Genomic DNA, 27,363 nt, shown 5'->3' on the forward strand with positions numbered 1-27,363 from the left:
ATTGATAACGAGTGATAAAATCAAACATCTATAGTATATTGATATATACTATAGTTATGAAGATATAAGCCACTTTAGCGATATTTCCAGAATGTGTTGTTAAAAAAAAAAGTATTCAATGAAACTTCAAGCTTTTAGAGAATGTAAAATGAACGCACTAAAATTAATAGTATCTATAATGTCGATTAAAATTCAGTGGAATTAAATCTTTATTCGATAAGCAAAGAATTGTAAGATATGTTATTGTGCATAAAAAATTAGAAAACAAAGATTTATTACATGATTTTTCATATAGTTCAAGACCTATTTTTCACTGATTTTAATCAAAAGGAATTACCATTTAATTTAATATTTAATGCTTTAAGATTTCCTTTAACTACATTATCCAAAACATTTGTTTATTAATTTTGAAATGCTTTTATATTAAAATCAAATTTTATTAAACCAAACAACAATCACCCCCAAGTAGCTTGTGCATGTATTAAAAAATAAGGTTGGTTAATGAAAACGAGTTACACATTCATAGTTTATCGTCAGCTATCGCAGCAAATTTCCTAAAATTTTATCTGATTTAATTAACGATATTACGAAGTTTAATTGTTCATTTAATACGTACGTTTTCCGAAGACACAAATTTTTAAAAAGCATTAAGTAATCTTAAATGCGTAGAATGTTTTAACAAAATAGAAGAAATATAGGATTAAATGGAAATTCACATCCCTTTTATTATCCAAGTTTATTACTGTGCTTGCAAAATTAATATGCCTTGCGACTAAATACATCTGCACCAGCCACAATTAATAACGTTCCAACAAGCTTACACTCCTAACCTACAATTCTAGATTAATAAACACATGACTAACGCAAAATAAATTTACTACTTAATGGATACTTCATTATCTTAACCAAGTGAAATAATCTAATTAATTAATTAATCAAATTCAACTTCTGGCAATAAATACCCAGTTCCAATAACAATGATAAAATACTAAATAGACCTAGGAAGTTGTAAACAAAGTAAAAATAATTGACGTACATAGAAGGATTGTTTGCATAATTAATTTCATTGTAATATTACTAATGTACACGATGCATTAATTACGTTAAATTCGGAATTACCTTATGATCAATTATTAAAAATCTAATTAAAAATCCTACAGCTTTAAATATTTATTATCCGATATATCGATTCTTTGTTAAATAAATTAATATTCTGTATAAATGAATAAAAATTGAAGTACTATTGCTTAATATATGCGGTGCATCGTGTTTCTTTTATTTTTTTCCTTTTTTTTTTTATTGAAAATAAAAATCTTATAAAATTTCGTTGTCATACTGTTATACATAAAACTACATAAAACGTTTCTCTTCGTGATCTCTTTCACAATTTTCCAATACTATTTTCAAGTTTGAACGATGACCAGAGCGTATATATTATTAAAACACTATAATAAGTTATTATTATATAGTTATATTTATTATATAATAAATTACTTACTTAAGTACTGTAATACGATCATATATCTGCATCACGAATCTATTTCATACTTCAAAAAACTTTTAAAGTAATTCTACACAATGCCAAACGGAATATGTAATGGTCGATTTCTAATTTGGATGTAATATATAATCAAATTGAACTGAAGCTCATATTAATATTTTAAATAAATAGGATCGTGTGTGAAAAATTGAAGACATTTTAAAAATTAATAATTATGTGAAAGCTTAATAATAAAGCTTTCGATGATGTGTATTTCAATTATATTAATGTTTAACCATTTTTTACCCAAATAATTACATTTAACAGAGATTGATTTTACTAAAAATATTTCATGCCATTTTAATTACATTATTCAAAAAAATTTTCATTTTTATATTTTTATATTTATAATAACGAAGAAAATTATTATTCTTTCATTTTAATAGCTCTAGAGTAGGTAAAACTTTGTAATACATATTTAAAATAATGCCAATCCTTCATAAATTGAAACCAATTCTATTTAAAGAAGCACAAATTCTATACAATAATATTCTATGTAAAGCAGTATTAACAACGGCATTTTTGTATTCACGGTTATTTTCCAATAAATTCATATAAGCAAGTAATTGTAAATTTAATCATAAATAATAAGTTTCATTAATACCTGAAACTTTTAATACATAATCAAGTATATTTTACTTTTTTAAGCGTAACAAGAAGTCATTGTTAAAGGTCTATATTTTTTAATTTAAAGATTATTTTTATATTCTTATCAAGTATCAGTAACGTTAATGACTTTTTTATATCACAAATTATCTATATGAAAATTTAAAACAACAATATACAAAGAAGCCCACACTATTATTGTAAAAATAATAAAATTTCTAGACATAAAATAATTTTCAACAATAAATTGAAATTTCTTTCACAAAGAAGACTTTTTACAAATAATGCTGATGAGACTTTATAAATACAGCTGAAATAAGATATAGATTTGAATTTATATAAGAAACATTCAATTTTGTATCTAAACAAGGCATTTTATAGATTAAAACAGTCAATTTCCAGATCTACCGTTAAATCGCCGAAAGCTACAAAACGGATCTACCTTATACCTGACTGCATGTTCTGAAAAATAAGGCACATCGTAAAATACTAGCTCTTATGTGTGTGCGTGCATTTGCGCTCACAAAAACAATACGATGCAGATTAAAGGAGGGAGGCGAGGTGATGCTCGTGAATATCAGAATTCAAATAACAATGACGGCATTCGTAAATATTGAAATTCGTAAATATCGAAATATTAGGATATACACTTTTTACGTAAAGTGTTATATAAAAGACGAGTATTTTCTTAGTAAACAACTATTTGCGGCTTACTTTGTTATTATTTGATATTACTTAGTAAATTTTTCAAAATGTATCAGCGATTAAAATTTAGGATTGACAATTTAATTTACAAGGAGCACAATTTTAAACAAAATATCTGTGAAGACAGAGCGAGAGAGAGAGAGAGAGAAATAAAATAAGAGAAAGAAAGATGAGAAGGAATGGAAGAACTTATGACATGTAAGCGTCATTGGCCTTTGCTATTGGTACGCTCGTATTCACTACCAGAGAACCTGAGGTAGGTGAATCTCGCTTGATTGCTCTCATTTCATTGGGAATTTCAAAAGGATCGATGTAGGGCCTCGTGAGTAATTAACACTTTTCGAATACTCTAGACAAAGAGGATTCGATTCGGTAAAGCAAATGACAAAATTCGCTCGACGAAGCAGTAGGTACGCCTCCATCCCTACTTTAAATTCCAAAAGACTACGACACCGCAGTATCCCGATCTCGTCGTTTCTTCCATTTTCACAAGCCATTTCTAAAGACAAACCGCACTTCTTAGATCCTCACCGATAAGTTTATTTAGACCATTTGACCTTTATAAGGTAAGCATAAACCAAAGCCTTTCGAAATTGTAACCTTCTTACGGCGTGAGAAGCGGACATTTTTCGTACAACAAACAGTCCCATCAAGGAGAAAGAGCCTCGTTTACTTTGTCGGAGAAATATCGTCGTCAAGGTAAAAAAATGAATGCACTCTACGAGGAATCGATGAAGTACCCGTAAATGTTAAAAGATCCTAAAACTATCTACCTTTTCAGCACTTAATCTATACGAAAAATATTTTATTTTTCATAATTTACTAAGCAAATTTTGACAATAAATTCTGAACTTTATAAAATATATAAAATACTCATTGAACGTCACACGTTTTATCATTTCTATTTATATATATATATATGTATAACTATATGTAGCTTAACTATATATATATATATATATATATGTGTGTGTGTGTGTGTGTGTGTGTGTGTGTGTGTGTAATTAAATTATTTTGTGAATTATTAATAATAATATTTTAAGAAGAGGAATATATTAAAATAATATATTCTGATAATTTCGATATTATCTTTCTGAATTCATAAATTTAAAAACAACATTCTCCGAAATTAAAAATCAATTGCTTTAAATGGATAAAATCTTTAGTCGATTGTAATAGAATAAATTATAGATATTTATCGTTCAAGTTATAATACTTTCTGTAATATATATCTTCTTCGAGTATTCCGGCGGTTTTATTTATTGAACGTGCTGTCACATAACTATGAATTTCATTAATTAATGGCATACTTCTTCATTTAAATAGTAATTTAAATTATAATTAATTAAGAAAGAATAGATTTTTTAAATATATTTCCAATTAATAATAAGTTATTAATGACACAATTCTTAAAAGAATGGCTGCAAATTTGGCTCTTATTCATTATCGATTTATCTCATTAAAACCAATTATATAAATTATTTTTTTATAAATCTTCTCTTAAAAATATGAGAGTAAAATTTACTTTCATGCTTTCCAAGCTTCAATATGAACAACTTAACATTTTAAAAGAATCGTTAATTTGCTTCCAAAGCAATAGATGATTGAAAATATCTAAACCTATCTGCGTATTTACATATTTATTAATTTTATTTTGTATATTATATTTATTTCATTACATTATAGGCAAATATATATGTATGCGCGTATGTGCGTGGGCGTGAATTTTGTTTGAAATAGAAGTTTTTATTTACCCTAAATTCAAAAGACAAAGGAGTAAGCCGTTTGACGATTAATCAAGTTGGAGAAATTAGTATGCTTAAAAGGGGGAAACATTTCCTGGGATTAGTAAATGGCCCACCCAGTAATTGGGCAAGTATTTTAAACTTAAAGGTAATTAACAATAATCGTTGAGAACGGTAATTAGCGATAACGAAGAATGAAGAACATTAACGGCTATAAACGTCGACAAATCCAAGTAGCGAGCTTTCAATGACACTAAAATAGCAGGTGTTCTGGTAATTGAGCAAACGACAATCTCCTTCGTAAATCTCGAGTTTCTTCATTTCTTCATTTCTTCATTTCTTCCTTCTTATCCGCTACTATTTATTCGTCACTTCATCTCTTTCGATTATCATACTTTTCTCTCACTGTATCGAATCGTTTATGTGAAGTTTTTCTTTTCTAAGTAAAAGAAAAAGCAAAATATATGCCACTCTACGAGTATTGATAGACTCGTCAATTATCACAGTCTGCTTATAACAAAAGCTTTGGACTCAATTTTATTTTACAAAATAGAGAAATTTAAAAATGCACTTCTTTATTATCAAAAACTCTCTTTATATAAAAAGAAAGTTCTCCAGAATTAAATCATTCGGCTATAGTAAATGAATTGCATTTCACTGTAATCAGAGCTTTGATAAATTACGAAATTTCCGTTTGCGGTAAATAATCAATTTTGTTTGGTGAAATTTTCCGGTTGTTTTTTACAACATCGAAGATTTCCCTTGTCTCGAGATTGATCAACTTTCCGTTAAAATACGTTTCTTTTTATGTTAAATCGTATTTGAGTTAATTCTGGCAGGAACTAATTGAATACTCATTAAACCCTTCGGTGCTTAAATCAAGAACTTCCTCAATATAAATTAGATTAATTCTTGATACAATATGTCCTTAATTCACATATTTTTATAAACTTTTATAAAATGTACTTGAGAAATGAGTATTATTTATTAACGTCAACTACTCATTAATTTTGTAAAATATATTTATTAACAAAATACTTTTATTAAAATATTTACAACAATTAATGGATATTTCATTTTATGTATATTAATTCTAATATGTTTTGTCAAAATAATCAAGGTAACATTAGATAAAAAAGACACCGACTAATTCATGTCAAATTCATTCTTAAGCAATGTCAACAGCAATTGTTGAAAATTTTGCGAGTAACGGAAAACTTATTATAACACTAAAAATATATTGAAAATAATTGTAACCAAGACCATTTAGATTCAGAAAAAGTTACGTAAAATAATTGAACTGTAAATTGATTCCGTATCTGTTTCTTCCACGCTTTCGCGGATCACATTTTTTCAATACGTTTTTACTATGAACTTTATAACTCTTACTTATCAGTATAAAACTTTTATAGCATTTCAATTGACTCAATATCCATATTGTCAGAAACGTGAACCTAAAAAATTATATTAAAAACGAAGGCTTTCAGTTTACTATGAAAACAATTAGTATTTAAACAATTGTTCTAAGCACAAATCTTCTGTTCTATTCAATTTTCTTTTTCTTTTTCTTTTTTTTTTCATTTCAATTTAATAGTTATATTACAAAATATTGTACACTTACAGCTAGATATCGTACGAGTGTATTTAAAATTTCATGCAATAAAATCATTTTGTTCGTGTAATATATTGTATGTTTATAAACTACCATCTCTCAAAATATAAAAACTTAAAACAAAACATCGAAAATGTCGAGAAAAAATAGTAAAAAAAAGTTTACCGACTGCATAGTTTATATACCAATATTCTTCACTAAAATATACCGAAAAAATTTATAAAACATCTTATCCTAATATTTATTTTGTTGTTTTTTATAAACAATATATTACTAAATATGTTAAAATGTATATTAAAAATAACTACAATAATTATATTAATATTTTGATTAGAACTTATATTGTAACTATTCACAAATTCACATACGAACGCTTATTACAATTTTGATATCGAACGGACTTTATCTATATCACATTAATTATAAAAATCAAGCAATCTGGTCAGAATTAATCAACAATATTGAAACTCCTAACTATTTGAGATAAAACAAAAAATTTATAATATTGAGTACCACAGCTCATTAGATAAAATATTATATAATCTCTTGCTTCAGTATTTTCAATTGAATTCAGTTTTTTTTTTCACTGGCAAAAATGTTCAATTTTATAGTGGAATTAAATACGTTTAATATAAAACCTGTCTAAATATTCCTAAACCTAAACCTACCTAAATTCCTTCTAAAAACAGTATACGTATAAAACGGTTTACGAATAATCCATTTACTCTGACTAAATTGAAGTTAAAATAGTCATTAAAATAATAATAAGATTATATAACGAATAATAAAATTCTTATAAATTGCGCTAAAATTGAGCTCGTACTACTTTTAAAACATTTCATACAATTTTAAATATGCATAAGAATGAGCAATTGAAAGAATGAATTGCTTAATATAAGTATAAATTACTAGAATAATTATTTGTTACATAAATATAAATATTAAGTATCTATATATATTTAAAAATGTACAATGAAAGATTCGAAGACAAAAAGTGAAAAAAAAAGACTTATGGGCTCAAAGTATTTGAATATTACATAATCCAAAAATTTAAGCTAATAATAAATATGTAAATATATAAATTTATACTTTTTCAATGATAATACTAACAATCTTATAATCTAATGATTTTGTAATATTATTATAAGGAAAGAATAGAGTAATGAAAATGTGTCCCAATATAAAGAATTTATCGAAAATTATTATATTTATCCAAGATATTACATTTTAAATATTCGATAATTTTTTGTTGTATTTTGAAATAACCTGTCCGATCAAAAAACTTTTCTAATTACAAAGTACAAAAAAATCATTGTTGCAATAGTTGTAATGATTTCATTGAGTTTCATTTGTAAATCACAATATATATAAGATTTCTATGAACCGCAACGCATTTAGTCGATTACTACCCGTGTATTATATAGAATTTCAAAACATACGCACGCACGCACGCATGCACGCACGCACGGACCCAAGCACGCAAGCACCCACATATAACACAATCAATAGAGCTTAATTTTGTGTATTTAGACATGTTAAATTAGATCGATTAATAAATCGTATTGACTAACAGCCAATCGCGATGCAAACAGATAAGAGTTTCATCTATAAATATTACAATTTACGAACATGTTCAATGATTTCATAATAAAAGGCGTAGTTGAGACTTAAAAGGCACTAGTAAGTTTAAAAGCAGCAACTTGTGAGTTTATTTTTCACCTCGAGATGAAATCTTTAAATATAACTCCTTGAGTGACGGCCCTTTCACTTTCTTACCATTTTCTTCTTCCCTTCTTTGATTCGAAGCCACGAGAATAGAAGATATGCACAATGTATGCGGAGGCAAATGGATTGTTTGCAAAAATTTGCATAGCGCTATTTTAAAAAATCTATTCATAATATGGCTACATTCAAATAACATATTGTCAGAAGGAAAAGACGATTGAAAAAATACGTGTTGAAGAAAGTAGAATTCAAAGTGAAACGATGATTATTTTTGATAAATTCATACAAATCTCTACATCAACTTCTTTTAATAATAATGTTACAGAAAACTGTTTACCTTAAATTTTAGTTCTATTTATATAATAAACTATTTTATAATATTGTGATGTTATAATAATTGTGAATTTTATGCAGATTTCATGTGCACTAATTTTCTGAGACATTAATAATAAATATTTCAAAGAAGATATTATGTAATTCCATGCAAAAATTTACTTTGGATAAAGTAATTTATTTGTTTAAATCCAGAGACAGCGATCGTAGAATATTCTGAAAGATACATTTATAATACTTAAATTATATTTTACCTTAATCAAATCTATATTATATTTGAACTCTTTCTAACTACTTCGATCTAACGATATTTTGTAAAACAAAACAAAACAAACAAAAAAAAAATAAAAAATAAAAAAAAATATGTTCAGATTGTTCGTTGAGCAATTGAATGAAATATGCCCCAATGTACTTCAATATAAATGAACAATATATTAATGTAATAAAATAAAATAACAAGAAAGCTCAATATACAAAAGTCCAAGCTCAATATAAATAATGATTCGACGATTTTAATCCATCGAGTAGTCTACATATAAAAATAAATCGCCCATTCTCATAAAGCTCGCGTGGAGACATCTTGACAGACCTTTGCGCGCCCATACGTAAAATACACCTGTTTGTTATTAATGATCTCGTGATATTGTCAGAATATCCACTCGTCCTCTTACAGTCTTCGATGCACATACAAATGTAGGCGAAAGGAGTTGAGTAACGGCAACCAGCCATTAATCTCTCTGTTGCAGGCAACGTATTCGTGATAGCGGCCATACTACTGGAGCGCAACTTGCAAAGTGTCGCGAATTACTTGATCCTGTCGTTGGCTGTCGCCGATCTTCTAGTGGCTTGTCTCGTCATGCCTTTGGGTATGTATGTTTTTCCTTGCGCTTGGCGATTAGAAATCGAACACGAGGCGCTAAGTGGATTCTACTTCGCGTACAAAATACTTAGCACAATCATAAATAAATAGCGCTACCGCTCCTTTCTTTCTCTTTTCATATAAAATTACATTTTCTAAGTCCTTTTAACAACAACAATTATATAACGATTACTCATAATAAGATTCTTTATGATTATATTAATGATAACAAGCGTGATATAATAATGTTTGGACATATAATGTTTGAAAACTATAATTTATGGGCAATTTTTGTTAAATAATATTATATCCGTCAAAAAAAGGACAAAATAAGACTATGTAATTGAAATACATAATTAAATTTTATACGTGGCAAATTATTATTATTGTTGTTAAATTGCATTGATATTTTACAAGTTCAAAATATTTGCAAAAAATGATGATAATGTTTCGTTGAAAAATCTTGATACTAACAGTCCGATAAACATATTATTATATTAATAAACGATGCTGTTTAACAGGATGAAATTATTCTTGATCAATAGGATCAGATGATCTTAAAGTTACTTTCAACAACTTCTAAAATGTCTGACAAAAGCAGGCACTGAAATAAAAACGGGGAAGACTGTCGAAAATAATTTTGGGTTTTTTTTTTTTTTTTTGTAATCAATAATTATTAACTTTTCATTGAAATATATTTAGAACTTAATCTCACGGATTCGTTATTAGTTCCAACTAAAATATATAACTTTCACTGGAGTATCTTGCTGTAAGATCGCTAATCCTTTTCCACATACGACATAAAGTTCAAACTCTCTTATTTCACAATAAAAACTAAAAGAAATAAACTAAAAGAAAATAATTAATCTCCCCGATTGGCTTTTGGAGTTTGAAGTGAAAGATACGCTTGTAACAGCCACGGATCAGAAAAAAAATTATCGAACCAATGAATAATATAGCAACTGCTATATTTTTTGTTTTTTTTTTTTGTTAATTTTTTTTTTTTTTTTTTACGTCAAATTCACATTAGAAGCTAGATTATATAGATAAAAGTAGGTGTATAATATATAAAAGTGATTCGGGAACATTTGCGTCTCGCGCTCGCATTCATTTATATACACCGGAGCACATACGTAGAGGTGGATGGCTAGGCATACGGCCCAGACGTTTTAGTGCGGTATTGTTGGCAGGAGCCGTGTACGAGGTTGCCCATGAATGGGCTCTTGGTCCTGAATTATGCGACATGTGGACCAGCAGTGATGTATTATGCTGCACAGCTTCCATTTTGCATTTGGTGGCCATCGCCCTTGACAGGTTGGTTGCGCATGATTTTTATTTTTCTCCTCTATTACTCAGTAGTTCTCCGTCCACTCTTTCATTTCTCCATTGTTCGCTGTTACGGACATTGATCAACAGAAAGATGGAGCTTCCGTGATTAAAGCGACCGCTGTTGTTGCTGCTTTTACCACCGTATCCGTTACATTTACACACTATTCCAAATAAACCAGCGGAAACTATTTGTAATATTTAAAAATAAGTTCATTTGTAATATTTGTTATTCGTTCAATGATTTTTGGGGTACTTTCTTCTTTCATAAATGCAACATTAACCCTTAAAAACAGCAATTTATAATTAGTTTTCAACATTTTTTTATTTTCTTATTGGCTTACTTTACGTTTTATCATTAGACGATAATAATTCTTATTTAATTTATACCTTTCTTATTCATGTAAAGGATAAATCGATTTATATATTTCATAAATTGTAATTTCCTCTTGATATTCCAGTATTTTAAATATTTCTTAATACAAAATTTCTCATATAAATTCCTTATTTGTTTCTTGAATAAAATTTATCCAACGATAATAAAGGTGTATTATATAAGCTATTGCCGAGCCACTTTTACGTGTGTAATATATAGTATACAAATAATTGTCCATAATTCAATAAACTTGTTTTGACGCACAAAGAAGTTGAAACTAAAGTTCTAATAAATTATCCACGAGTCTTAGAAATATTCAAAACAGCATGTCCATCAAATGACAAAAAAAGAAACAATATTAAGAATCTTCAGCGCAATAAAAATATAAACAAATGCTTTTAAAAACTTGCAAAGAATATAGGGTAATGAAAACGAAGTTAAAAAATAATTTAAATCAATTGAAATAAAGGTATTTTAATCGTTTTTATACTGTATAATTTTCTAGTTCATGCCCTTACAGATAATATCATCCATTATACATAAAAATGTTTTATATAAATATGAGAATAAAAATATTATTAATTAAACCTCGTGAAAAGATGATTAATCCAATATTTATAGATTAACATGAAAATCGATGCAATAAAATTTTGAAATAAATTATTGTTCGTACAGTGAAAAAGATTTGAAAAGGTTTAAAAAAATTTTATTTTTAACCTAATGTACATGTAAAAGAAAAGTATAGTAAACATAAAACAACTATCACAAAAAAATGAATTAAATTACTTTTTCAATATTACGAAATACTAATTACATTTTGATAGTTTTTATTTCAATATAAATACACTCGAATTCAGTAAAAACAAATACGTAAACAAAACCACATAATATTTATTCAACATATAAAAGTCAATCAAACATGAAATAAAACAAATTGCTAATTTCATAACTACATTCGGAAAATTTACTAACATTATTTCAAAAATATTACATATTATATTAGACCTTACAAAAGTGGTAGAAGATGACTAGAACATGACTAGTATTGTGGATTTTCCAACAAATAAATTTTGTTAAAATCTTACCCTATTTAAAATGAATCATTAAGTATAAAATGAATTTAAATTTAATTACTCCAAGTTGTCGTATGCTAAAAAAAAAAAAAAAAAAAAAAAACCCATATATTACTCCTCCGCACAACAGACACACATATCTACAAATATAAAGCCACAGAGCATACATAGAAGTGCTAAATCTTTTATGAGCTTAATCGCATAAAAGCAATATCCAACTATTGTGCGTTCCTCACGTACAAAGGAGTTAAAATCTAACGACAAAAGCTCATAATAGAATCAATAATTCCACACTAGTATGTAGTTTGTAGTTTGTGAGAAAGTATAAAGACCTTCCGGAATACTTAGTATCAAGCTGTCTGGGCCGATTTTAGGAAAATTTAAAACATAGTGTGATGGCTAATTAAAAGGGGAATTAATTTGTATTTACAAGGAATCTTGTAGCAGCGAACAAAAGCCTATCGCAAGCTATTAAGCTATTAATTAAACAAAACTTACTCACTTACTACAATTTGCTTATTGTAACGAAAATTCTAACCGTTAACATTAAAAATACTAACTACTTAGTCATCTAAATGTGAGAAATAATGATATATATTGCAAATTTCATTTGTTATGATAGTAAAACTATTATGAATTTTTTCATATTAAATAATAGAAATTCTGAGATATACTTATGATATATGAGATGAATAAAACGAAATAAAAATTAATTTTATTTAAATGGGAAATTATTCGAATGAATGTTAATAGTTTTTCAACGAATCCGTTAACGAATGTAGAATATACTGTTTTATGCCGATGATTTAAATAATTAGAAATTACATTTCAAAAATAGTTTAATATACAAAAGAATGTACTGTGAAATAAAAAGAATTAAATTCTGATGAAATTTTTACAAGTATAATACAAAAGTTTGTTTTTTTTGTATGAGTATGAAATGTTTAATAAATGAGAAAGACGTTCGTTAGTTGTATAAAAATAAAAATAATAGTATCATTCATAATTATCGTACCACTAAGCACTTAAATATTTGATCGCTTAAAAATATAGATGCTTTATGAAAAATAAATTTTTTAATTAAAAAATATATTTCTTTCTCAAACTTATGTTTTAACTCGAACATCAACTTCTTAGAATAGTAATTTAAAATTATAATACGACCACATAAATGTATCGCTATAGCCGTATAGTTTTAATACTAAAATATAAAACTTCAAAGACAATATTAAATGATTTTCTGCGCATTATATAAAAACAAAAACAAAACAAAAAAAAAACAAAAAAAAATGTTCATATGATATTATTGAATTATGAGTCACAGAACAATGAGTCGCAGAATTATCAAATCAACAATCAATAGTAAAATATTGTTCTCAATTTAATTTATTTAGAATGCAAACAGAATTGCAAAATTAAAGTATTAGTCGTAGATAATTCTATATCATTCGAAATATTCGTTTGAGAATTTTAGTTAAATTAGTATGCGAGCTAACTAGAGTACCAAACTCGATCCTAACCCGAACTTCTCATAATAGCGAATTTCCTTTGGAGTATTTCCTTGTCTCATTCGTTTCAAATAACTCCCTTTTCGAAGTCAAGTCAAGAATTCAATTACATTTATTTTCAATTAAGAGGAAAAAGTCTAATAGCCTTAGTGGCCATCGACAATAAGCACGGGATGTGGATAACTACTACACTGCCTGCAGAGAGAATACAAACCATAAATTTTGAAAAATTGTCTGTGGTAAGAAGAATGTATTAATCAATTTAATATAACTATCCATGATATTTCCACTATGGTATGTTTTTTTTTTTAAATACATTAATTCGTATGTTAATCTTTATTTTTTTACACTATTTTTTGAAGCCGTTAATGTGACTTGTATGACTAACTCTGTTATACTATGTTCAAAATTCTAATATTCAATAAATTTGCATCTAAATATATATGAATAATTTTAATATTTGAGTTTTTTATAATGAAATCTCTTCTTTTTTATAATCATATTTGAAAATTTTCATACATACTTAAACGAAAGAAACGATAGTATTTATAAAAAACTATATTATTTATAAAAGTTATTTGTTATTAATTATTATTAATATAATATTTATACTGAACTTTTAAAACATATCGATAATGTTTAATGTAATTTTCTCTCTCTCTCTCTCTCTCTCTCTCTCTCTCTCTCTCTCTCTCTCTCTTTCTCTCAATCTCTCATTTTATCTACTTGCACATAATTATTTTGTAATTTCGAGTACTTAAATATTTAAGAAAATATATAAATAGAAATTCATATTTTTTAAACTATTTAACATCGTCACTTTAGATTTATATATTTGTAGTTATGTGTAATAAGATTTTTCATTGTCATTCAAAAATAAAAGTATGAATAAATTTTAAAAATTGATATATTATAAGGACGTATTTACATCTTAAAACTGAAAAATGACTATTTATATAAATTAATATAAATTTATTACTATTAATATAAATTTAAATCTTTTGATAATTGGGTACCTTATATGTGCATAAGTTCCAAAATTATATCGTATAATATATTTGTACATTTTACAAATGATTAGCGATTTTCTTTCCGGGTAAGAATAAAAATATTCATCGAAAGTTTTACTTAAATCAATTAGTTTTATCCAGTACTTTGTTAGAAAAAAAAAAGTCATAACCTTATTAATAATCAATTTAAAAATTCATCTCAAATAATATCCTAATTGTAAAAACCAAAAACAAAAATTAAATTACCAATTACAAATTTAAAAATAAAGTAATTTTTAATATTTCTTTCCATTAAATTTAATCTATCGCTACCATAAATACTACTGTGAATTGATTGTTTACAAGCTAATAATTTTACAATTATGATCTACTTACAACAAATTTTCAATTAATAATCATAATTAATAATGTTTGATGTATTATCTAAACAAAATAAAATGAATCTTATATGCATTAAAAAAGTGTTAACCTAAATTAAAAATCAAAACCTTATTCATAATAGAAATGCTTTCGTTGTTACTTTTAGTTATTCGTTGTACATTACAAACAATAGTTGCACAAAGATGACCAATAAAGCATGAAGCTTTTATAGTACAAAGTACCCTCCCAATATGTATATATATATATATTCTTCTACTTTGGTAAGAAAGAAATCAAATAAATGGAACTATACATCGGCTCGATAAAACTTTTTCACTCTATTTTCTTTGCTGTTTTTTTTTTATTACTGCAACTATCGCATGACCTGTTTTTAGATAGTATGGGATAGGATGGAATACGTGAACCGGTTAACCACAAAAAGTTTTTTTTAATTTTTATAAATATACATTTATTTATAAATATGCTTTATCTTCATTAAAAAAGACTGATTACAAAAGTTATAGTTAATTATTATTCTAAATTTTTTTTATGAATTTTAATTGTTTTCTATTAATTGATATTATTTTGACAGTATTATCATAATATGAATAATACAATAACTTTCTAGTAATTCTAGTAGCTGCTTGTAATTTATCTATGTATGTTAGTATTTATAATATCAGGTTTATATTGTATAAGAGAAAATATTAAAATTAAATATGTACCAAAATGTGTAATGTTATTGTATATTTTATAACTGTATTAAACATAAATAAAAATTACAAATTAATGCTAAAATTTACAATACGCAAATTGAATTTTTTACAAATTCTTTGAATTATGTAAGATTAAAAGTAAGTCTACAATGAATAGAAGTCGTAGTTTATCATAAATATTTCATTTATTCAGCTCGATAGACTTTATTATTAATTGATTGCGATATTATACATAATACTTCGATTAAATGAATTATAATATCATATCACAAAATTGACATATTCAAATAATTTTCCATAAAATATACGTAAAATTTTTTTTTATAAATATTCTATTATTTATCTTAAATCTCAATATTTATTGTACTACAAAAACGATTTAGAAAAATTATCTTTTAAAAAATTAGATTCTATTGAGGGAACTACTTTACTGTCAACAGGCAAATAAATTTTTTATATTCTTGGTTTTCACAAATATGAATAATGTAATTCATGCAATCATTAACAACTCTAAAATTCTTGTTTATTGATAATATTATAGCCTTTCTTTTTTTTTTTTAATAAATATAGCTACCGATAAAATCTTAATTACGAAGCACCTTGTTTTATTTTATTTCTTAAAAGATATTTTGAATAAGAGTTCTTCATCTAATATCTGATATTTAAATATTAAATCTTCTTTAAAAATTAAAGTTAATACCATTTCCATTGAGATGTGCTGATCTCTATTTCAACAAGGCAAAGTGACTCTTTGATCCTGACAAACAAATAAGGGATGGCAATTTCCATACACCTCTTCAACGTCTGCTTGACACGAGAAATGACTTAAGCGACGTGCCGATATTAAGATAAATTCAAAAAATTCTGTAAACGTTTATCCAAGTATTTAAGATGGAAGAAATGACAGACGCGATTCATTTCCACTTCAACTTATCGCGACATTGTCAATCCGACTTACGGAAGTTTTCATGTAAATATAAATCCCGCAGGACAATATTTCATGCACGTTATGTGCTTTAACAAAAACGAAAGATTTCAAATGAGACACTTTTTTTTTATGTACCTGAAGATTTTTCGTTACAACGTAAATAAATGATATATGATTTATGTACAGTGTACTTTGTTCGATTTATATGTATCGTGTTATTTTCATCACCTACTCTACAGATTTTTATCTCGCTTATTCTCTCATGGATTCTTGTGTTTCCTCGTTACTGAATGATCTGAAATAAATCGACCAATTTGGGAAATACGTATTTCGAAAATTTTATGTTCATGTATAGAAATAGAAAAGACTTTATTTGCTCTGAAAAAATAGAGAAGTCATAAGTGTGATATGTATTGTATATCAATAAGCCGATAGTGTTATATGAATAGATTTTAATACTCTACGAGCACGTATATAAAATTTTTCAATAGGAAAGCAAAAATATACGCAGGCAGAGTAAAATGTGTGAAGTAAGAGGACACATAATATGACGATATAATGAAAAATGTGTAAGTCAAACAACCTTCCACTAGGATTTTCTATTTGCACTTACGAATACCGTGCACATGAAATATTTTCACTTGAAAGTTGCACGTATACGTATATAAATATTTATGAGTGTAGTAATTAGATAAACAAAAATTTTTAAATTATAAAATATAATATACCTTATAAAAACTATCATATTAAAATATAATATTATACACGTAATTTTTTAGTACTCTGATAATTTCATGCTAGAAGTTCATTAATATCGAGTAAATCACTTCTTAATAATCTTTTTCAATGAAATTGAAATTATTAATAACATCGTTGACAAAATGTTAACATATATATATATATACATTCGTGTACATATGCCTGCAAAATAAATATTATAATTAAATAATGGACTTTTAATCATATTATCTAAATTTGAGTTTAATATTTATTGTAAAATTGCTTAGATTAAATTAACATGCTCTTACTATTATTATCAATAAATATTGATACAACAATATTATAAGATAAAGCTAACGTTATAAAAATATTTTTCAAATGATTTTTTCATTTTTAACGTAAATTGTTGTATATGAAAATTTAATAAAAATAAAAAAATTTTTATGAAAAAACTGAAGCTCATTCCTTAAATGGAAAAGAATTTATAGTACATATATTTCCCTATATTATACATACAAAAACTCTTGGACAAAATTGTAGTTTAATAAAATGGTAATAAAATGAAACTTTAATTACAATATGAACAAAAAAATTAAATCATAGGCAAACATTCGATTATTGAGAAGATTAATACGATGATACTTTTATTTCGCTAAATATATATTTGATTAAACATCGATCGTATCAAATGCTCGTTGATAAAATACTTTTATATAACAAATAGAATTCAAATTTATGATTTTACATAGTCTACAAATAGATTTTAATATGAACTTTTAAGATAACCATTTCAAGATTCTTGAGTATATATTATATTTTTAACTGTTTTTATTTACAAAATAAAATAAATAAAAATAAATATATAAAAATAAACATTTATGGAAAATATTAATTGATTGATACCACTATGTGCATTCGAACGCGCACGTGTGTGTGCGTGTTTCTGTGTGTTCGTACATATATTTGAATATATTTATATATATTTGTCGGTTATATATACTTGTACAATATTTTGTGCTTGTGTAGTATGTATAAGCAGTAGTTCTTTTTACTATGTAAAGCTCAAATGATAAAGGTAGCGGAGGTGACTATTCAGTTTTTATTTCTATTTAACTTATTACTTCTATTCTCTCTCTCTCTCTCTCTCTCTCTCTCTCTCTCTTTCTCTCTCTTTCTTTCTTTTTCTTAATTTTTCATTTGAGTATATATAAGAGTTCGAAATATATATAAAATTATTTATGCAATTGTATAATATAATATAGTAGTGTGAAGAAAAACCGTCATATTTTGCATGGTTTTCTCTCTTTCACTTGATATATGTTGCCCTCAATTTTTCCTATTCCATCTATCTGTTTATCTACTTATCTCTTACTTTTTTAATTTCAATCTACTATATTTTCTCTGTTAATTAAATATATAATATAAATATATAATCTCTATTAAACACAAGTGTGCATAATGATTTAATGAAATTCAAAATATGTATATTATTTATTACTATTAATAAATTTTCATGTACAGCGAAAATATTTTCATGACATTATATTTTATCGAATCTTAATATTAGAAAAATCATGACAATATATAAAATAAATTTAAAGACTGAAATAATCGAATGATGAATTTGTATTAATAGAAAAATGAATGAAAACTATATACTAATCTAAAAATAAATCAATTTCAGTTGAAGTGAAATGTTTAAACTTAACGATGTAATTATGTCCACATATTTTATCAATTTAATATTATAAATATCAATTTTCTCATTTAATTATTCAATATAGTACATATATTATTAATTCTAAAATTTAATTCAAATAAATACATTTTCATAATTATGCATAATATGTCCGTTTTATATATTAATTGTATATCTAAACATTTTCTACATTGTGATATATACATAACAACAACAAAATCGATCGTTTAAATTTATATACGAGAATTTTTCAATAAATTCATTTTTTCTACAAATAAGATATATATAAATTTTTTTTTATTAAACTAATTGAATATATCCTTCGCTAATTGATATTTGGACACGCACAAAGCTATGCATAGACAAACGCATAACTTTGTTCTATTCTGTTGCTCTTTTCCTATTGCTGTTCATTGATACATTAAAAATAATAACTAAAAAATTCTAATACAATAAATTTATATATGCTGCAGCTAACTATTCCATCACAAAATAATACAACATTTATATACAATATAATAAAAAATCTTTATGAACAATACCATCTGAATTTTTGCTTTATTAGCTTCTGATATAAATATAGAAAGCAATCGTATATTTTCTTAGAGTATTCCATAATTCAATAAGCATATACAACAACAACTGACTGTCATAAAAAATAAGGAACAAAAATATTACATATACTCTCATATACCATCACTATAATTATTTTACTTCCATATCCACCCCTAATGCATGTGACGAAAATATTTCTAAATATCATATCATATGTGTGTGTGTGTGTGTGTGTGTGTGTGTGTGTGTGTGTGTGTGTGTGTGTGTGTTTGTGTTTGTGTGTGTGCGTGTGTGTCTTTTAATTGTTATTACCCTTTAATTGCTTTATACCTTTATGTACTAGCTATCAATAAAATATAGTAAACAATTCAAGGAAATACTATTTAATAATATTTGAAACTTATACATTGTTATTTTTATAAGAATAAATGCAAAACGTATAAATATATCTTTTATTCTCTCAACTGTTATTAGCAAACTTTGAAATTTATATTTAAAAGTCTTCGAATATTATAAAATGCTAATATAAATATTAAAAAGAAAAATAAAATGAGACGAAAAAAATCTAGATTAGTAGAAAAATATTAATAAATATAGCCAATATAATTTATCTTTAATTCTCTTGGTTTATAAATAAAAGCTCGTGAGTTAATTTAAAAGTAATTGTTTATTCTTTCTTTTTACATAATCTATATATTCAAATTAATAACTAATCATAACGTTAACTGTGTATAATATATGATTAAATAATGCACAAAAAGGGAAAGTTCGTATATATTTCTATCCTCGTAATAATTCATTATTGCGCAAAAAAATTTACAAAATTCAAATGGAACTGCAGATTAAGATAATATTCTATTAAAATAGATTACAGCACGAGTTTTTGATTGATTCTGACTTTATTGAAATCTTTAGTTAGGCTTGAAAAAAATTAGCTAAAAATTATTAATAATGAAGTGATTTGTACAACTAACAAAATTGAAATCCATTACAATTGTCGTTTAATTACGAAGGTTATACTCTGCTCTTTCATAATTCACTTTCGTCGACTGTTCATTTATTATTATAACTTATCACTTAACTTTCGTAAATATAATGCACACCTATGCTTTTGTTTTTATAATTCTGAAATATGTATATAATATCGGATCGGGCACGCGACATTCGAAGTTAGCCATAGATAAAACCAAATTGCATCTCACGAGTTCCATTCATAAATGATAAACGCAATATCATCCTGACATCCGACTTTGTCTACGACGTATATTACGCATAGTGATTAACTTTATATTTGATAGTTCGTGCGAGCGTGTCGTCCCAACGTGACAATAACACTCACAAGGGGCCGAATACGAATTAGAATTTACTTTTACAACAGCAGGACATAAAGAATAGGTGCAGAGGAAACTATAGTTACTCCAAAGTTAAAGTACACTTCTATGTTATAAATAATCGTAGCTTTGTATTAATAGATCCATTTTCCTTCTTTGTAAAATAGTTAATATAAAAAATATTCACACAAATCGCTGCTAAAGCATTTAATTATATTATAGGAATAAATGAATATTCTTACAATATTCTTCTTTCTACAATATTTCTTCAGATATTCTTACAATATCTGAATATAAATTGAATTTAGTTTTTAATATCTCGTGTATTTGATTATTTAAGTACTTACTGCATAATAATTGACTAAAAATTTTTCATTAAATAACGTATTTTACTCGTTACTAATAAATATTACTGTTCGCTATTTTTTTAAGTAGTAAAATAAATATTTCATATTTCTTTTATAAATGAATCATTGATTGCCCGTATTTTAACCTCTTTTCCTCGATAGTCCTTATTTCATTATAATAAAAAAATGTTTAATATTATTTTATAATTATATTGTATTATATTTTGAAGGTTAAGATAATATGAATAATTAAGAATATCGGAGAATAGTCAAATTAATCATATTTATATCGTATCAATCAACATAATTTCAAAATTTAATAATAAAAATGAAATACTTTGACATATTCGAACCGTAGAATATTTATAAATCAATTGACATAATAAATATAGCCGTTAGTAGCCTCATAATAAGAGGAAAAACTTGTGCTCCTTTGTCTCTTAATTTCACTTGGATTTACGATAAACGTAATTTTTCGTTTAGAGAAATATCGCGTTTATGAATCCAAGGCAATCGTTGATGGATTAAGAATATAATTTAGATGGTAGAGTGGTGAAAAGCAAGTAGCATAAGACATTTTATTTATTTCTACGGGATTTAACGTAGCAGCTGCATTACGAAAACGCGAAATTACGCGCAATTTTGCTGTGTTATATTAATCTTACTTGGTAGACGAATAAAAAAAACTAAGAAACTAAAGAAAAATACAGAGCCTCTAATTTTATTGTACGTAGTATAGTAAAACACGAGAATCTTATAATCAATAAGGGAAGTACCATCATCTACTGAGCCATTCAAATGACACGATGAACGCTTGTTAAAAATGTCGCCTCGCCACCACCCTAATTGTTATCGCGTAAATTATATTTCGGACAACGTCACATGGTGTCGGAATTACAAAGTGTAAAGTGGGTGCTGATACGGAAGAAGAAGGAAGAAATATTACGCCGAAACTTTTGTCGATGCTTCATTCGCTCGCGGTTAGAATAGTCGTTGCGGGTGCAATTAAATAGCGACGTGCGCGCACTTAAATCCGGTCACTTTCCGCAAAACTTTTCCCTCGCTGCACCTTCTTGCTCTTTTATTACCAATGTATGTGGGTACACCAACAAGTTTAACCCATAGAGAACCATTTGACTTCCAACTCCGCGAATCACCTAACCAAGTTTCGATTTCAATTTCGGGTGCTTGTACTAAGTTGCCTTTTACGAGCGTTTTTCCGTTACGTCGCCGTTTTAAAACAGTCAATTACACAATTCGAAAGTTAACCAAATTATTTAAGCTTTCATTGTACTCGGAGTTGTGAAATGTAAAGATACAATTTTTTTTATGTCGCGTTAAACTTTGGGCTGTGGTATATAATTAAAGGGACGTCGAATAAATGGCTTGATTATTAAATAACAGTAATCGATAAAGTTACCAGAGTTTTCACTTTCATAAGCAATTTTTATTTAGAGCTACGTCATAAATACATTGTATACATGGTATATACATAAATGTACGGTGAAGTTTTTCTTTTGTTTAAGATGCGTATTTAATTAAGAAATTGAATTTCTCATTAATTTGAATTCTACTTTTTATTTTTAGTTCTTCTATACTACATATACAAATTACCGTACTCACTATAGTTTTAAGATAGATTCCCGCGAAAAAATAAATCAATATCTAATGCAGTACAAAATTCATTTTATATTAATTTTCTGAATATAATCGTATAATTTACATTATGTGAAATACACCTTTATTACATTTAGGTCCAGGAGTTACCTATGCTTAATGACCTACTTAAGCGTTATAACCCTTTGTAGCTCAAGTACTTTTACCCACGCCATTGTTTCGCCTACATTTATTAGTTTACTGACTGCTGAAAATTACAGCTACATCATGTATTTCCTACTTCTACGAGCTCCGCCACTATCTCCGTGCGCACATCTCCCGCATTGGATTCCTTTTTCATGAAGAAACTGGAGGAGCAACTTTTGCGATATCATTTTTCCATGTAACAGTCTTATACACTCGCCTTTTAAATTTCGTATTTCTCAAATGTGAAACATGAAATATAGTATTTCAATCGATTCATATGTTCACTTGAATTCCATATGTATTAATAGATAAATATAATTCTAAATGTTGCCATTGAATTACAAGCTAACCAGAAATATATTACAATTGGCTTTAGTTTAGCTCATTTTCAAAAATACAAATTCTGCTATTATATTACATTATAAAAGAAAAAGTTCACTCTCCATGAACCAATATAGCAAATATAAGACAATATATTTTTCAGTATTCGCTCGACCTCTCCGACTATTCAGCAAATAATTTTCAATAATGTTAATCATATAATCAACTAATACGTATCGAGATTTGAAAATTGAATCTTGTGATGTAATGAAATTGTGTTATTCTACTCGAATAACATTTTCGAAATTATAAGAAATATCAAATATATTTAATAATTATTTGCACAAAAAAATACTTTTACTATTCCAACACCTTATTTGATGAAAATAATATTATATTTAAATTTACAATTACAATTAAATATTATAAATTGATGTTTATATACATACTTTGAATAAAATAGATATTTTACAATGAAGTTGACTTATTCTTACGTATAAACTATTGTCAATAAATTTTGTATATAATTATTCTATATATAATAATTTATTTACATATTCGAGCATTAAAATAAACTTATTAAAAATATCTCAGACTCTATTAAGTATAAAATTATATTTTGTCAAAATTTAACTATTGCCCTTTGGACTTTCTATAAATAACGAAAATTGTTCTAAATTTTAATGAAAATATTTTGATATTTGGTTAATAATACGAAATATTCTTGATAATTTATGAATTATTCAACAATATTTATAATTAAGTCGATAATTATTAAATTATATCATTGTTTATTTATATTATGTGTGTGCATATATATATATATATATATTAATAACTTACTTTGTCGTATGAATTAAATGAATAGTTAATTTTGCAAACTATTTATTAAGAATTTAAAACTCTTTGTCAACATATAGGAGCTGTGGTATTTTGAATTAACAAAAAAGTTTAGAAGACAAGTTGTCTACAAAAAGTCGTTAAGTTAGTAAATTCGTAGGCATTTTATACATAACTTCTTTATCGTTTCATCAACTCACTCCATGAATCGTTATAGTTATATAGAGAATACTTTAACTTTATTAATTATCTTGTTCATGAGTATAAAAGTTTTTATTTTAAAACTGAAAAGATAGAAAATATGAATTTCACCAAATTTTGAAGTTATACATATATACATCATAACTTAGCAAACAGTTTTAAAATTAGAAACATAATTACGAACTGCATTTACAATATTTTAATTAATTTCATTCTTACTAGATTAAAAAATATTTTAAAAACGCTATTTTCTTTTTAAAATCTTAAACTAACCAAATAATATTTTGTATATTTAAAACGTGTAACGTTAAAATAAAAAGCAATGTTTTATTTATGAAAGTAAAATATTTAATTATTTTCATTATTTTCATTATTAATATATTATAATTACTAATTATTATAAAATATTTTAAAAATTTATGTATATAATATTATAGAAATATAAATTTAAGTTATGTATATATTTCTATTACCAATTTAAAAAAAAAATTGAATATTTAACCTATTCGTCGATACTCGGAGTTATCTGCTTATGAATTAATTGTAATATTATTCAATAACTGACATAAATATAATAATTAATAATTGTTATTTATAATTTTTTAACATTATCCAAGTAAAACCATTTTAATAATTGCAATTTAACTTTTTTCATTCTTTCATATATAGTTTTCATTACTTAAAATTTTCATGAATAATAAATTAAATTTAAATTGATATTTTTTCATTAATTTTTATACTTTAAGTAATTTGAAAGTAGCGTGATTCATTTTTTTTATACGACCAGTATACATCTCGTATATTTTTATTAAAAAGAAATATGTTATATGTAAGAAAATATGTTTGTGAATTAATATGGCCCTGTATATTTGTAATTAGCCAATTATAAAAAATCATACTTAATTAATATTATCTTTTATAATTGTAACTTTGAAATATAATTTATATTTATTAGTTAATGTATTAAAATTTTACAAGCGATATTATTGTACAAATAAATTAGTACCAAAATTGACATTAGAATATTTTCTGATAAAACTAATACATTGTCATAAATTTATTTAAATTTTTGTTTATTGATAGATTTTATTGATAGATTTTTATTAATTATTGATTTTTTTATTAATCTGAAACATGTCATTTAAATATCTAATAATCACATTAAACAATACTATGTCGCACTTATATTAAAATTAATTAAATTAATTAAATTAAAATTTTTAATTTGCGGTGTTTTACATTGAATTTCTTAGATCAATGTGAAATAATTTGAAATAATAACTGAACAATAATTATAATTGAATTAGATTATCGTAATAAAAATTTGTAGTATAATTTGAGTTTAGTAGAAAAATTAATCAAAATTAATAAATACTTATATTCATATAAATATTAAAAGTTACACTATATTTTATTCAGAAAATAAGAAATTGTTTTTCCGTTAAATGTATAACTAAAAATTGATTATTTTTCGATTTCCCTTTTAAAAAAATATAAAACTTTCGATAAATATTTCTTTAAATTTATCTTATCCGATTCATGAATAATTCATAAAACAAACAATGGCTCATACATGTCTATCATATAGTTTACTTTTTTGTTTATCCTGGAAATTAAAAGGTCACCCCTCATTTAGGCATAACAATTTCTATATATTATAATTTTAAGAAGGAACTCGTTGTGCTTAAACTAGTATAGGCTAACATTGATTTTCTTGAAATATAAAATAAATTTTATTGAAAAAGGAATAGATATTTTTTAAGCTGTGATCACGTATGAAGATCGCGACCGTAGCAATGAAATAAGTGGATCAAGTCCAGTGACATACAATAGTAGTTGACTTATTACGATTATTCATGACTAATTATTTATAAATGTTGCTAACTTCGCACCCAAAATTTTTCTCGCATAATAATATCAGAAAATAGAAGTATGCCTCAACTCAATTTGAACATTACTATTTGAACAACGTTATTGATTAAATTAACATGCTTTTTATAGTGCTAATTCAGCATATACATAGGGGATTATTGTATGCGAGTTGACACTGAAGTGAAAGGCTTAACGTCGGAGTCGTACCTAATGATTTTATAAGTTCTGTACGAGATAATTGTGCATCCTACAACGACTACTACAATATTACAATGTATGTGAATTATGCTTGGCTTTATATTGACCTCTTCTTACAGGATTTAGCAGATGCAACGATGTCGAGTTAATGAATGATTGAAAATTTTATATACTTGATTAAATTATAATATATAAAACTATATAACTTCTATATCTGTCAATAATTCTACAAATATCAAGTACTCATAGTTAATTAATTTGCTTGAAAAGAAATTAATAGAGAAAATCAGTATAAATAAGTGAAATGCCTGGATGCAATTCTCGGAAAAATTCAGTTAATCAAGAAATTCTCGTAATATTTCACTCATGAAACCTTGACGAATTTTGTGATTTAAACGCTATACTTTTATGCGGTTTTCTTTGCACGTAAGTCAAGTTTCCCATTCCGCCCGAAAACATTAGTTTACAATGATTCTCAACGAAAAATTCCAGCTCCGCACCGCAATTCAATTCCAGCCCTTTGAACTTTTGAAAACATTCGTATGCAATACTCGTGTCTATCAATTCCTCAATTTCTTCGCACAAGTCAAAACATTCATACTGACAAGGCCGTTGAATTACATACTGGGCGTCGTCATTGTGTATCAAAAAAAAAAAAAAAAAATAAAAATGGTTTTGTGCCATCTCTATGAATACGTACATATGCTGTGCGTCGCACTTTTTTACATTCTTGTTTTTTTTTTTTTTTAATCCTTTTTTTCATCAGTTTGTTCGTGATCTGGAGGCTTTATGTTGGCGGAAAAAGAAATAAATTTAACTTTGAACGTTTTTACAAATGAGAACTGCTGTTCTCTTTAATTGATCGGCACACAAACTTGCTTTTATGGCTGGCAGGTAAAAGCTGTTGCTTTTAACTGAGCAAATAGACAGATTCCAAAATTAAGCTCTTGTCTGAATGTTCTACTTTTACACAAGAGCATTTATAAATATATGTAATGTGATAATGGATTAAGTGGATTAAAATATTCACCTGAAAATGTATATTTTAAATCGA

At 25.7% G+C, this 27,363-nt stretch overlaps 1 protein-coding gene across 1 annotated transcript in view; it reads left to right on the top strand.

Annotated features, from left to right (window-relative positions):
* Window positions 1–587: 587 nt before the first annotated feature.
* The window catches only part of LOC105364634 (5-hydroxytryptamine receptor-like), a gene marked incomplete at its 5' end in the record, with an annotated part of 57,685 nt that continues 30,909 nt past the window's right edge, over window positions 588–27,363 (top strand). The window contains 3 exons of the mRNA XM_011502613.1: window positions 588–612; window positions 8,992–9,132; window positions 10,316–10,439. Coding sequence (XP_011500915.1) covers window positions 588–612; window positions 8,992–9,132; window positions 10,316–10,439 — 290 coding nt within the window. The remainder of the gene's footprint in view (window positions 613–8,991; window positions 9,133–10,315; window positions 10,440–27,363) is intronic.

The sequence above is a fragment of the Ceratosolen solmsi genome, unplaced genomic scaffold (assembly GCF_000503995.2).
Source record: "Ceratosolen solmsi marchali unplaced genomic scaffold, CerSol_1.0 scaffold39, whole genome shotgun sequence".
Classification (NCBI taxonomy): domain Eukaryota; kingdom Metazoa; phylum Arthropoda; class Insecta; order Hymenoptera; family Agaonidae; genus Ceratosolen; species Ceratosolen solmsi.